The sequence below is a fragment of the Zootoca vivipara genome, chromosome 1 (genome assembly GCF_963506605.1).
Source record: "Zootoca vivipara chromosome 1, rZooViv1.1, whole genome shotgun sequence".
Classification (NCBI taxonomy): Eukaryota; Metazoa; Chordata; class Lepidosauria; order Squamata; family Lacertidae; genus Zootoca; species Zootoca vivipara.
In genome coordinates this window covers 16,677,494-16,693,045 of record NC_083276.1, presented here as the reverse complement: position 1 = coordinate 16,693,045, position 15,552 = coordinate 16,677,494, and the positions used below count along the sequence as shown (strand labels likewise).

At 43.5% G+C, this 15,552-nt stretch overlaps 1 protein-coding gene across 1 annotated transcript in view; it reads left to right on the top strand.

The window, feature by feature from the left end:
• The window catches only part of HHIPL1 (HHIP like 1), a 33,668-nt gene that overhangs the window by 6,812 nt on the left and 11,304 nt on the right, over positions 1-15,552 (top strand). The window contains exons 2-4 of the mRNA XM_035097096.2: positions 3,685-4,331; positions 10,307-10,450; positions 12,731-13,059. Coding sequence (XP_034952987.1) covers positions 3,685-4,331; positions 10,307-10,450; positions 12,731-13,059 — 1,120 coding nt within the window. The remainder of the gene's footprint in view (positions 1-3,684; positions 4,332-10,306; positions 10,451-12,730; positions 13,060-15,552) is intronic.

Sequence of the window (15,552 nt, the reverse complement as noted above, 5' to 3'; positions counted from 1 at the left end):
CTACAACAAGAGCAAGCAGTTCCTTGAATCCAGCTGGTTCGGTTAATTTCTTAAGGGAAAATAAAATCTGAGACAGATCACAGCTGCTTAAATGCACAGAACATTTTAGCCAATGAGGTGAACTTTTTGCATCACAGTGAATCACATTTCCTAATCCTAATCACAGTGTGGGGTCTCTTGACCCATGTCGATCCAGGCAGTGTGGCTCTTAATTTATTTAAGTGAATCAAATCCTATTAGTTCTATGAGTGGGTTTTTTTAAAAAAAAAACAAACTACTTTTTTATATGTAAGGGAATTTTACATCTTGTCCTCAGCTGGCCAAGCTGCATGTGAAATTCAGCCAACAATATGACTAAGAGCACCAAATTAAAGTCAGCAAACCAGATGCAATTCTTCAATTGGTTGATTGTAAGGAAAGATGCTCCACAGCAGGCACTGCATGTTTTGTTTTTTTACTTTAGGGTTCAATATTCAGATGATGTCTTTGCAATTGCAAATACTTGAGTAAAGCAATTATTTCACCAAGGCAAAAACAGAGAGCATGTGATTTATTATTGTGTGCAAATTTCAACATCTAACTTCATCTTTTAAAAAAGTTTTAAACTCTGTTGCCTGTTAGAATTGGCTTTAACTGATGTTGGAGATATCCAGTGAAACCTCGAAAAAAAGCTCAGTAGGGCTTTTTGTATTCAGAAGTCAGTATTTCAAAAGTCAGTATTTCAGAATAGCTTCTTACTGCTTCTCAAGCGTAATGGAAACAAAATAAATGACTGAAAATAGGCAGACAGATGTAAATTTGCATACTGCATACAAATTGCAGAATTTCTGCTTTACTTAGTGAGGAATGTGCTATGTGTAATAATAATAATAATAATAATAATAATAATAATAATAATAATAATAATAATATATTTATAACCTGCCCATCTCTCTCTGTTTACAGGTAGGTAGCCGTGTTGGTCTGGGTCGAAGTAAAATTAAAAAATTCCTTCAGTAGCACCTTAAAGACCAACTAAGTTTTTATTTTGGTATGAGCTTTCGTGTGCATGCACACTTCTTCAGATACCATCTCTCTATGTGTGTGCCCTGCTTTGCACACAACACTAATCCAAACCATGGTTTAGCACAGACAAAGCATAAGCTGTAACCAGCGACTAACTTACAGTCTATAGCAGGCATCCCCAAACTGCGGCCCTCCAGATGTTTTGGCCTACAACTCCCATGATCCCTAGCTAGCAGGACCAGTGGTCGGGGAAGATGGGAATTGTAGTCCAAAACATCTGGAGGGCCGAAGTTTGGGGATGCCTGGTCTATAGTTTGTCTAGGACAGCTAAACCACGAGGAATGAAGTGGCCACTGTCTCCTCTCAGGAGTCTACACATTTGCTCATTTATGCTAAGCCATGGTTTGGCTTAGTGTTATGTGTGAACAAGGTCAGTGTGGTGTGTACATGCAGCAGATAGATTACCCCAGCTAAGAATGCTGGTTTTGAAAGTACGGTAATAGGACATTTGCAATGCTTCTTACCTTGGTTCTGCTTGGCGTGGTAATGCCTTGCATTATTTTTTTTAGCTGTCTTCTTGAAACATGTCTGTAGGTCCTTTTTCTTTTGAGGATTTGTTGTTTGTGTTCCACACACCCTCTAAAACAGGTATCCCCAAACTTCGGCCCTCCAGACGTTTTGGACTACATTTCCCATCTTCCCCGACCACTGGTCCTGTTAGCTAGGGATCATGGGAGTTGTAGGCCAAAACATCTGGAGGGCCGCAGTTGGGGGGTGCCTGCTCTAAAACATACTGACCCTCTGCTTGCCCCCAAATGCGTACCACATTATCCCTGGCATAAGATCTAAGTTGCAAGTTGCTTTGTATCTTCTTTTTCTGCTTGTATCTTATAGTCCTGTCTTAAAGCAAAAACAACGAGGTTCCTCTGCAGACCTACCATTGGATCTGAATAAGTTCGGACAATACATTAAGCACATTCCTGGGTACCAGAGGTGAGAGTTTGCCTCTGGCTGCAAGGAGATCTTGTAGGAACTGGCAATGATCAAACTCCCCAGTGCAGGCAGTTTGGAATTGCTGGCTGAATTGCAACTGAATAAGAGATTTAAGGACATGCTATCTTAGGTTTTTGCTCATAGGAGAAAGTGAAATCAATACAGCTGTTGCCTTAAAAGCCAGACCAGCTCTGTCCTGAAACCAACTGGAAGAAAATACTAGATTATCCCCACATGGCATGGAGATATCCCACTGAATCTTGGTGTACGGTAAAGCAATCATTGAGTCAGTTTCTCTCCAAATGCCTTCAGTTTGTCTCTTTGTGGCTAGACAGATGACTAACATTCTCACATTTTGCTGTGTGCTAAACTCCCCAATTTCAGCTGTAGTTGCAGAAAAATAAAAGCAGCTCAATGCCCACATCTATATCTTTTTGCTTTTGCATGCAGAAATATGAGTTGGTGTGCAGCAAGCCATTCTCTTCCTGAAGTTGCAGCACACTAATAAGACCTTTTTGTTGTTGTTCAACGTACTAACATGTTATAAAATCAACATAGCTGCAGCTTTAGAACATTTAAAGTATCTTGAACTTTGGGATCTTAACAATATTTAAATAATGGTTTTGCTCGTGATCAATAAACTGGTTTCCAAACATCCAAAGCACAGAGCTAATCTTGACATATGAAGCTGTCGTGTACCATTTTGAACCATATAACCCAGTATTGTTTCCAGAAAACATCCCCAATAGCTTCAGGAGAGAAGCTTTAAATTGATGCCAATCAAAGTCCCCCCCCCCTCCCCAGCGTCAATAGCAGCTTGCAGTGGGGAGCAATTTCCTTTGGGATCACACTAGGAGTGGGGGGGGGGGATAGTTAATCCCCACTTCCTTATGGTCTTGATTGCTTCCCTGCATGGCTGTTAGTTGTGGGGGTGGGGACTCATAGAATCATAAAGTTGGAAGAGACCACAAGGGACATCTAGTCCAACCCCCTGCCAAGCAGGAAACACCATCAAAGCATTCCTGACAGGTGGCTGTCAAGCCTCTGCTTAAAGACCTCCAAAGAAGGAGACTCCACCACACTCCTTGGCAGCAAATTCCACTGTCGAACAGCTCTTACTGTCAGGAAGTTCTTTCTAATGTTTAGGTGGAATCTTCTTTCTTGTAGTTTGAATCCATTGCTTCGTGTCCCCTTCTCTGGAGCAGCAGAAAACAACATTTTACCTTCTTGCATATGGCATCCTCTAATATATTTGAACATGGCTATCATATCACCCCTTAACCTTCTCTTCTCCAGGCTAAACATACCCAGCTCCCTAAGCCGTTCCTCATAAGGCATCATTTCCAGGCCTTTGATCATTTTGGTGACCCTCCTCTGGACACGTTCCAGCTTGTCAGTAACCTTCTAGACACATTAAGGTTGGGTTTCCCCAAACTTGGGTCTCCAGCTGTTTTTGGACTACAGTTCCCATCATCCATAACCACTGGTCCTGCTAGCTAGGGATGATGGGAGTTGTAGTCCCAAAACAACTGGAGACACAAGTTCGGGAAACCCTGTGTTAATGCATTCATGCATTTAATATCACATTTAGTTTGGCTTTTAGTGAGCCAAAGCAGAGTCTCCTATTTGGGCTAATGATGCAATGAATAGAAACAACTGACACGGGGGTTCTGCCTTTACCTGCAGGAATGCTCCCCCTATGCTGCTCACCTGTATGATGCTGAAGACCCTTCCACTCCAGAGAGAACTGTTCCAGGACTGTGCAAAGATTACTGCGTACAAGTGTGGCAAACCTGCAGGGCCATGTTCCGTTACCTTACCCCGGATGAAGAGTTACTGTCCCTGGAAGGCAACATGGCAAAGTTCTGCCATTATTTGTCCCTCGACGACACCGACTACTGCTTCCCCCACCTCCTGGTCAATAACAATCTCAATCAAAACCTTGGGCTAGTGGTTGCTGATTCAGAAGGATGTCTACAGCTGTGCCTAACTGAGGTCGCCAACGGGCTAAGGAATCCAGTGGCCATGGTGCATGCAAACGACGGAACTCACAGATTCTTCATTGCTGAGCAAGTTGGCTTAGTCTGGACCTACCTCCCAGATCGGTCACGGCTTGAAAAACCCTTTCTGAACATCAGTGAAGCTGTACTGACCTCACCTTGGGAAGGAGATGAGAGAGGTTTTCTAGGTATAGTCTTCCATCCTAAATTCAAATTTAATGGTAAAGTGTATGTCTACTATTCAGTTGAAGTGCAGTATGAAGAGAGAATCCGAATCAGTGAGTTCAGAATTTCTCCTGATGACATGAACTCTGTGGACCATGGTTCTGAAAGGTATTGTATGCACCTTTATCTGTCACATTTATTTAAGATGCTGGAGGGCAAACATGCACATCTAAGGATTGCTTTGGCTGTATACACATTAGCGGCTTAAAACACAGCAAGTGCTATTCCTCCCACCCCTGTGTGCTGTGTTTCAAGTCACATGTACATGTTGCTGTACACACTAGGGAGGGAGCAGGGATGTATTCACTCAGTGTACAGTACAGTGGTACCTCAGTTTAAGAACAGTCCGGTTTAAGAACGATTTGGTTTACAAACTCCACAAAACCGGAAATAGTGTCCCGGTTTGAGAACTTTACTTTGGTCTAAGAACGGAATCTGAATAGTGGAAGGGCACCAGCGGATTAAGTTCATAAACCAAGGTACCACTGTACATATTCGGTTTCCCCAGGCTCGCAACCCCCCAGAACTCCTATTCATTGAAGCTGTCATCTGGGCACGAGCGATGGCTGTTTCAAATGTACACTTCTCAGCTTAACCGCAGTTTCCATTTTCAAATCAGATGGAAACTGGTTAGAAGAAAAATGCATTAAAAAAGCAGTCGTTTTCAAGAAAATGCAGGCTAGATATGGATTGTAGGTAAAAATCAAGTGAACATGGCTTTGAACGCCGGTTGTGGAAGCGCATTAGAGTCAGAGCAAATGGCAATGTGTACACAGTCTTAATAGCAACACATTCTGTTACCTGCATCTCAGCATGTTTCCATCACAGACAGAAAGCTAAAGTCCGATGCATGTGTAGACCAAGCCACCCAGAGTAGGAAAGTGTGAAAAAGTGATGTATAGACAAAATGCAGCTTGCGTTTCCAATGCTTCCTGGCTGCTTCTGGAATACGCTGCTCCCCCAGTCTGAGGAGCCCCATAAACTTAAAAAGGTAAAATGGTTTTTCTGAAGATCCCTTCATTGGCCATTGCCACAACTGAAGATGGACATTGGCTAAGACTGACATGAGTCAGAGAGCCAAGAAAATGTAGTGGCTCACTAGATTCTACTACACTAGATTCCATACTAGAGTCTGCAAATGAGTGTTCCCTCCTGGGGATTTTCATTTTCTGCAGCATGTGGTTCAGCTGGCTTGGTTTCAGACATCTGGGTGTGTTTACTAAACTGTTCTGTGTCTACAGACACCTATGGCTCCAGTGCACTTTGCTTTTGGCACGCAATGCTTTGGATAATGACTGTTTAGCTGAAGAAGAATTAATATGGAGCGGCTCAGTGGCTTTGTCCTAGATCAGGGATGGGGAACCTGTGACCCTCCAGCTGGTCAACTCCTCTATCAGCCCCAGAAAGCATGGCCTGTGGTCAAGGATGATGGGAACTGTAGTCCAACATCTGGAGGGCAACAGGCCACCCATCCCTGGTCAAGATGACTTGCATTCCCTTTATAGCCTTAAGATTACATGAACAGAAACAAATCATGCTTTAAGTGTTCTCAAGGGGCCGAAAAGTTTTGCAGAGCTGTTCATAGGAAATAATATTTAGAATTCAGATAGATCCCCTTCAGTTTTAGCCTCCAACTGAACGATGTTCTTGTTGCGTTGCACATTGGCATGCATTGCTCATTGGCCTGTGCTTCTCAGTTCCCTTCTTCACCGCGCATTTGCACTGATGTTTGCTGCAATTCCCACTTAGTTTGCGAAGAGCAAAGTTGCTGCTCAAAAGGCAGGGGTGATATCATTGTGATGTATGCGTGAGAACTCAAGTATGTTTTATTTCCTCCCATGACTTTGCTGCCAGGACTCGAGCCCACTGTGGTGATTAACTCCAGTGACCTGAGGGGCGTTAGGTCTGTTCTGTCTGTGCTTCATGACCCTGCCTGCCTAATGGAAGGGACTGCAAGGGAAGCCATCCACACCTGCCCAGGGCACCTCTTTGCACCAGTAGGACAGGACAGTTGACACTCCCGACCCTCCTAAAATCTTCCTGGTCTGGTTTGCTCACCAATATAAGATTCTCTTGTTGGTTTAGGGCTACCTTTGTCAGAACAAAATAGGGAGAGGCAAGCCTCTGACTCCCGCTAGGGCTGCATGGCAAATATATTGGTTTGGATGCTAAGATAAGTTGATAAAATTCATGCAAGGAAATATTCCCACAACGTATTTCCCCCTGCAACCACCTGAGCCCTGCAAAAGCCTCTTGGTTTGTAGGGTGGGGGGGCAGGGTTTTTGTTCAGCCAGAACCTCCGGCACTTTTTAGGTGGACGCCATTGCCATTCTAAGAGAACGAGGGAGGTGTTCATGGTGAGTTCCGCGACCTCTTTTTCTGGAAAAATAGCACTGGTGGGGAGGTGTCTACCTGAGGGAGGTAAAGGTAAAAGGTGGCGCTGTGGTCTAAACCACTGAGCCTCTTGGGCTTGCTGTTCAGAAGGTCGGGGGTTCGATTCCCCGCGACGGGGTGAGCTCTCCTTGCTCTGTCCCAGCTCCTGCCAGCCTAGCAGTTTGAAAGCATGCCAGTGCAAGTAGATAAATAGGTACCACTGCGGCAGGAAGGTAAACGGCATTTCCGTGCGCTCTGGTTTCCCTCATAGTGTTCCATTAAGCCAGAAGCGGTTTAGTCATGCTGGCCACATAACCCAGAAAGCTGTCTGTGCACAAACGCCAGCTCCCTCGGCCTGAAGTGAGATGAGTGCCACAACCCCATAGTTGTCTTTGACTGGACTTAACTGTCCAGGGGTCCTTTACCTTTTTTACCTGAGGGAGGTATGGAAGGGTTGCTGGTCAAGGTTGGAATCGCCAACCTATAGTGGCAGAAAGGACGTTTTCCTTTCTAGTGTCTCCGGCTATATGTTCTGAAACCATATGCTATCAGTGCTCCCAGCTACGTATGTGACACCACAGATTTTCTGAGGAAAATACAATCTTTGAACAATCTTCCTAACAATACTATACTAGCCACTATGGATGTGGAATCTCTATATACCAACATCCCACACAATAATGGTTTACAAGCCATAAGGAACACCATTTCAGATAAAACCACAGCGGACTTTGCTACCAAACTCTGCCACTTTGTCCTTACCCACAACCACTTCAAATTTGGTGATGACCTGTTCCTCCAGACCAGCGGCACAGCCATGGGCACCCGCATGGCCCCACAGTATGCCAACATCTTCATGGCAGATTTAGAACAACGTTTCCTAAACTCCTACCCACTCAAACCTCTCTTGTACCTGCGATACATTGACGATATTTTTATTATCTGGACACATGGACAACAGACCCTGGAAACCTTCCACCAGACTTTCAATGACTTTCACCCCACCATCAACCTAACAATGAACCAATCCATGCAAGAAATACATTTTTTGGACACTACTATAAAAATACAGGATGGACGTATAGACACCACCTTATACAGAAAACCAACTGACTGACAAACATATCTACATGCCTCTAGCTACCATCCCAAACATACCAAACAATCCATCGTATACAGCCAGGCCCTACGTTACAACCGCATCTGTTCCAACTCTACAGACAGAGAATCTCACCTAAGAGATCTACAGCAAACCTTTTTAGAACTAAAATATCCACCTGATGAAGTTAAACAACAGATCAACAGAGCCAGACTGATACCTAGAGAGAACCTGCTGCAAGACAGACCCAAAAAAGAAAATAACAGAACACCACTAGGCATCACATACAGCTCCCAAGTTAAAACAGTACAACGCATCATCAGAGATCTACAGCCTCTCCTGGACAATGACAGCTCCCTTTCTCAAGCTCTGGGAGGAAGACCTTTCATTGCCTACAGACAGCCACCCAATCTTAAACAACTCCTCACCCACAATAATACAACCACCAGACTTAACATGGACACTGGTACCAGAGCCTGCAATAAACCCAGATGCCAACTTTGCTGCCACATACACCCGGACAACACCATTACTGGCCCCAACAACATACCATCTCAGGACTATTTAATTGCTCATCTTCTAACATTGTGTATGCCATCAAATGCCAACAGTGCCCTTCAGCTCTCTATATTGGACAAACAGGCCAAACCCTACGCCAAAGGATAAATGGACATAAATCTGACATCAGGAACCAGAAGACAGAAAAACCAGTAGGAGAACACTTCAATCTCCCAGGACATTCTATACAAGATCTCAAAGTAGCTGTCTTACTACAAAAGAATTTCAGAAATAGACTGGAAAGAGAAGTTGCTGAATTACAACTTATCACCAAGCTGAAAACCATGGAGGGACCTGGTTTGAACAGAGACACTGGATTCTTATCTCATTATACATGATAAAGCGATCTTCAGCCATCTCATTGTCTCAACCCTTGCTTTTTCATGCAAAACCATTTGCAGTCGTTTTCGGTCATCAACAGCTATCAGTCAGTCAATCACCCACTTCCACCACCCTTCTGAGTGATACCCACTCCCCTCCCCACCCCCTCCCCACCCCTTCTCTACATAAGCGCCTGGGGACTCCTATTTCAGCGTATCTGAAGAAGTGTGCATGCACACGAAAGCTTATACCAAAATAAAAACTTAGTTGGTCTTTAAGGTGCTACTGAAGGAATTTTTTTATTTTACTTCCTTTCTAGTGGATAGGGCAGTGGGGCGTAATTACAAGCCTTATGCTCTTAAGGTCAAACAGTAGGACAACAACACCCTCAACAGAAAACAGGAGATGTTGGACAATGGGGTCAGCTGGCCTGGAGCAGGGGTGTGGCATAGCTAGGTAAGTAGCAACAGACCAGGTTTCCTTAGGTTGAACAGGAAACGGTGATGTGCAACTGTGGCTGTTTATTAGCATGTCTTTGGAAAGCAAGTAGGAAAATAATAACGCCAGGTGACCTTCATTTTGTTTTTCATTGAACCGTCTGGGCTCTTGGAACACAGGAGAACAGTTCCAGCTGGACTGCCTTTTGTTTGGTTGTACTTTGGGCGTCTCCAGACATTTAGCCCAACGTGAGGTCATCATGACAAAACAGCAGCGAGGAAGGGTGAAAAGCAACATCAGCCCACTTTAATCACTGCAGGTAGAAGTAGGTCTTAAGTGGATTTGTGTCTTGGCCAGCAATTTTTTTCCTTCAAAATTTTGTGTGTGAGTGTGTGTGCCTGTGGGTGGGCAGACAGAATGAGAGGGGACATGATAACAAAATGTTAAGATGGCACATGGGATGGAGAAACTAGAGAGAGATACCGTAAGTTTTCCTTTCTGTTGTAATACTAGAACTCAGGGTCATCCAGTGAGGCTGACTGTTGGGAAGATTCAGAACAGACAAAGGAAGTACTTCTTCAGTCAGCGCATAGTTAAATTATGATTCTATGGATGACTTTAAAAGAGGATTAGACAGATTTCGTGAACGAGAAGGCTATCAGTAGCTACTACCCTTGAGGACTGTGTTCCTCCTCTGCTATCAGAGGCAGTTCGTCTCTTGAGTACTGGCTTTTGGTTACCGTAAGCAAGGAGAGTATTGCTTATGTCCTGATTGTGGGCTTCCAAGAATGCATCTGGTCAGCCACAGTGAGAACAGGATACTGGACTAGATGGGCTTTTGGCCTGATCCAGCAAGACTCTACTTATGTCCTTAAAGACCACAATGGGTACTCTCACTCTCAATGTTAGCATAAGTATCGTGTCCAGATCAAGGGAAGTAATAGCACCACTCTATTCTGCTTTGGTCAGACTACATCTGGAGTACTGTGTTTAAGAAGGGGGCGGGAACTACAGAAAGATAGAAAGAGTAAAATGACTTTTGGCTCTATGTCCTGCAACTACATATAATATTCATTCCTTAAATTTCAACCATTATATCTTCTATAAGCCAGTATTTTATTTTTCAGTCTTCAAATCCCGATATTACAACTCCATTTTCTGTTTCACACACACAAAAAGTCCATAACAAATTTCCAATCCTTAACAAATGTCAACAGGCTTCGCTTTGTTATATTGTTCATCTGTATTGCTAATATTTTGCCCCTAGCATTATTTCTTTCTCTTTTCTCCGCAGGGTAATTCTCGAGATAGATGAACCAGCTTCCAATCATAATGGAGGCGAGTTGTTGTTTGGAGATGATGGTTATCTTTATATCTTCACTGGAGATGGGGGAATGGCCGGTGATCCTTTTGGGTCGTTTGGAAATGCTCAAAACAAGTAGGAATCTGACAGACATGTTCTTTTTGGGAATGGAGCAGGCAGGCTGCACTCTGTTGATTTTATGTAGAAGTCAGATTAGGTTCAGCAGTAGTACATACTTTTATTGCTTTTCTTGTCCTCAGGTTGCATGCTGGGCTACTCAGTGCAATAATGCAACCTTCCTCAACCTGATGCCCTCTGGATGGTCTGGACTACAACTCCTATCATCCCTGACCAGCAGACTGGGGCTGATGGGAGTTGTAGTCCAGAACATCCAGAGGGCATCAGTTTGGAGAAGGCTGGCATAATGGCATGCTCTTATGTAGCAGATTTTGTGTGTTTTGTGATCTGGCAAATTTCTGCCTAATTTGCCAACTTTTGTACAATTAGTGCAAAAAAGGTACCTTTGGTTCCAAATGCAAAAGCACTAGCTATTTGCCAGTATTTGTCACCAGCAACCTAAGTCTCCCGCTGAAAAATGTGGGAACAGCGTAGAAGCAACTTTCGGGGCCACTCTGACCATGTGTGGGCACCGGAAATAGGGCAGAGCGGCACTGGAAGTCGCTTCTACGCATGCCCGGCAGCCATCTTGGTGGTGGCCGCATGGCAGCGGCCATCTTGGTGACAGCTGCCGCCATGCAGCCGCCATCAAGATGGCTGCCGGGCATGCGTAGAAGTGACTTCCGGTGCCGCTCTGCCCTATTTCTGGTGCCCACACATGGAAAGAGCGGCACCCAAAATGGAGGCTCCCTGGTGGGTAGGAAATCCAGGGGATTTCCGGGATTTTTCTTCTACATTCGGGAGAACAGCGGGAAACGGATTAAAATCTGGCGGTTTCCCGTGAAAAACGGGATATTTGGCAGCTATGCACATATGGAGAAATGTACCTTCGTTATTTTTAAATTTCCAACACAAATTTGACATTTTTTGTTATATTTTTGCAAGTCTTGTAGGAGTTAAATACCATCTATACATCATTTTCATATAGTTCTCCTTTAATGAACAGCATGCGGTAAATCTTAAATCAACCTTCCATAACTTTTCCCATGCCTCAAATTGTATATTATGCCCCACATCTTTTGCCCGATGTATCATTACCGATTTCACTTCTTCATCTTTTGTCTCCCACCCCAACAACATTTTATATACTTTTGATAGAACCTTTTCATTACTTTCCAACAGATCTTTTTGTAATCTTGAGATTTCTTTCTCAAAACCCATTCCCCCCCAATTTAAATATATCATTTAGCTGGTGATATTGGAAATAATCAGTAAACAAATGATTTATATTTTCATACTTCTTCAATTTCAACTGATTTCCCTCCTCTTTCAGCAACTCTCTATAAGTTAACCAACCTCTTTCCATATTTAATTTTTTGACTGCTAACACTTCTAGTGGTGATATCCACCACAGGGTCTTATTTTCCAATAAATTCTTATATTTGTCCCATATATGATATAATGATTTTCTTATAATATGATCCAAAAAGTTGAATTTACTGTTGTCCAGAACTGAGCTTGCTTTTCTGGTAGCTTGAGACCCACTTCAGTCAGTAGCCAAGGAAGATTTTAAAGAAATCATTAAAGCCACTAGTTTAAATATGTCACACAGATCACCGCAGAAGGGCATATCCTTGGGAAGCATTCTCAATAGTCCCTTTGAAATAAGATGGTCTTGCTCCAAGTTCTGGTGTGTGAATGTCCAGAATAAACACTCTCAGCTTGGTAGTCTCACTAGAAAGCCCAGTGATGGCACGGACTGAGCAAAATGAGTGATGCCCTTTTGCCAGTCATTATCCCAATTTTTAGGGTTTCTGCGAGGAAGAATACATTCCAAACCACCTATTATTTACATAAGCAGAAGGGTTTAACAATATTTTTTTCACCTGGTATGACTTGTGAGGAAGAAAGACATGCATGCTTATTAATTCAGCTTTCCAGTGAACTTAGTAGAAAACTTGGGCAAGTAGCAGAACACATTAAAATACATTCAGGAAGCACACAATTCAAATGGGATCAAAACAGACAAAAACACAGTCAGCTGAAAATACATTTGCAGCCCATCTTAGAGACCAGCCATTGCTTAATGAAACGCTTGATTCATTTACCAAATCACTTCTGGTTATTTAATATGCCATAGCACACCCGTGCAAAATATTCAAAAACATCCGTTTGAACTCCTAATAAAATTGATATATGCACTCTTAGTCTCCTTGCTGCTGTGTTCATGTATTGCAATAATCTAATGGAAGGGAAAGTTTTAACAGAATGTTATTTCGGTGTTTTGCCCTTTGACAGGTCAACGCTGTTAGGCAAAGTCCTCCGGATCAATGTGGACAACAATGACCACGGTCCTCTTTATAGAATCCCTCCGGACAATCCTTTCATTAACGAGCCAAAAGCCCGGCCAGAAGTCTATGCTTATGGGGTGAGGAATATGTGGCGCTGCTCTTTCGACAGAGGTGACCCCTACACAAAGGAAGGGAAAAGCCGGCTTTTCTGTGGTGACGTGGGGCAGAATAAATTCGAAGAAATCGACATAGTAGAGAAAGGGAAAAATTATGGCTGGAGAGCAAGAGAAGGGTTTAGCTGCTACGACAAAAAGCTTTGCACCAATTCCTCATTAGGTGATTATGGCTTTTGAGTAATTGAATTGGACGGTGAATTGCTTTGATGATTTTTTGGCAATTTGTATTGCCTGTTTGGAAGCACACATTTTGGGCTCATGACGCATCATTCTTCATGCAACTAGATCACCAGCCCGTGTGTGTGTGTGTGTGTGTGTGTGAGTGTGTGTGTGTGTGACGCTCCCGGGGTATAAAAGTATAAAGAGGATGGAGATGTCACAAACCTTTGGTATTGTTATTGTTATTATTTCAATTTATATACTGGTCTTTATCAAAAGATCCCAGGGTGGTGAACAACACTAAAAACACATTACAGAACATCAATGATAAAAAAAACCTAATAAAAAGCATACTGGCAGACAGCCTTATAATAAAATAGTCAGTATAATAACAGTCCCCTCCCCCACATTTTCACAGGCCATAGATTAATTAACAGCCATAGACCTGGGTAAAGAGGAATGTTTTTACCTGATGCCTAAAGACATGTAATGATGGTGCCAAGACAGTCTCATGGGGAGAGCAGTTCACAATCGGAGCCACCACAGAAAAGGTCCATTCTCTTGTTGCCACCCTTTGAACTTCTCTGGGATGGGGGGCATAGAGAAGGGTGTCAGATGACAAGCAGGGGGACTGGGTCAGTTATTATGGGAAGAGGCGGACCTTAAGGAATTGAGGTGTTGAGCTGTTTAAGGCTTTACAGGTCAAAACCAGCCTTTAGAATTGGGCCTGGAAACTAACCAGCAGCCGGTGCAGTTGTGCCAGGATTGGTGTTATATGCTCAGACTGTCTTGTTCTGGTGAGCAATCTGGCCACTGGTAGGCTGTGTTCAGGCTTGAAGAGTCACAAGCCGCAGACTTAGCTTCAGACTTTCCAGTCACAATTTCAGGCCAGGAGGATAGGAACTGAATTGCAGAATGTGCTGAAGCAGACTTGCTGCTCTTCAGATTATACAGCAAGTGAGAAGTGGGAAAGGAATCTGAGCTGCTGTTCCATTGCTGCTGTTCCGCTTCTTAGCCAGCTATGTTGCTAATGATGCCCCAGTGTGCCAGTTTTTCAGAGTGGTTGCATTATGGATTCGACAAATATGTGGAAAAGACAATTTTAGCTCTGCTATCCAGACTATTACTTAATGAAAATCCCACAGAGGCATACATATTACCGGCTTCTGTGTTCTGTTTTTTCCTTAGGAAATGCTTTTTTTTTTAAAAAAAAAAAACCACCATAAGGGATAAATATGTGAGAGTTCCAAGCCTAAACCTACGTATTTGGAAGTAAGCCTTGTTGATGTCACTGGAACTTGATTCCAGAATACTTACAATCACAGTCTAGCTAGAGCAATAAAAACCTAGTTTCTAAACTATTAATCCCATGCACAGATTAGTCATTCTTTTTGTTGTTTTTAAAAATGCTACCTTGTCTTTTATAAAATTCCATCACTGCTGCTTAAAAACAAGCCAGTTTCTTAAATTTTGAGCCAGGTCAGTAGAGAAAGGTTGTGAAATCTAGACTTCAGATCAGATGGCCAGCATGCAAGTCTAGACTTCAGACTGGAGGGTCATCTGAACTAAATTGGCTAACTAGCATACCTGTCAAGTTCCTGCTGGAAAAATAAGGGATCGGCAGACCGGAAGTCGCGCTGCCGCCATTTTGGAACTGGGCAGAGCAGCATTGAAAGTCACTTCTGAGCATGCTCTGCCCAGTTCCAAAATGGCTGCCGTGCCCGAAATCACTTCTGCGCATGTCCAGAGACTCCAGACATGTGCAGTAGGAGCCTCCCCCGGCCGGTAAGTAATCCAGGAAAAAAAAAAATCCGTTTTTCCAGCTGGGAACGGCTGGAAAAACGGAGGTTTCCCGGGGAATACGGGAGACTTGGCAGCTATGCTAACTAGATCTGAGCAAAAGGGATGAATGTCAGCACGGGTCTGTATCCCGATGACTGACACTCATAAACAGTATTGCAGTTTGCTTCTCCTTTTAATTGTCGCCAGATTGAAATAATAAATCAGATGGTGCTATAAGTGAATAAGCCATTACGAGCTCAGACATCATGCGCATTTAGGCTGGTATTCTTTCATCAGGTCATCCTCCCATTCTTGTTAGAGGAAGCCGAGTGATCCAACAGGGGGTGTCCTTCCCCTGTGAAAAATTGTTTGTAGACACTGCTGTGACTTATTTATAGAAGCCAAGAGGTCTGGGGAAACTTCAAATTTGTGTGCGCATCCATTTATAATACAGGGAACTCCCGGTTAGGCGCGTCTGAACGCCACGTGATTGTGCACAAGCGCATGGTGCTGAATCTGGAAGTAGACACCAAAATGTCACAAAGACATCTTGGAAAGGCGCAGGCTTTCACATGCTCTGCTGCTGCAATGGAGGGAGGGGTCCGGAACGGAAGTCCTGCACAAAACGAGGACTGGCTGTAGCTCGTAAATTTTGCTATGGTGTATTCGTAAAGGTTGCAGCAGAGCCTCAAAACCAGCTCCCACGCACTGC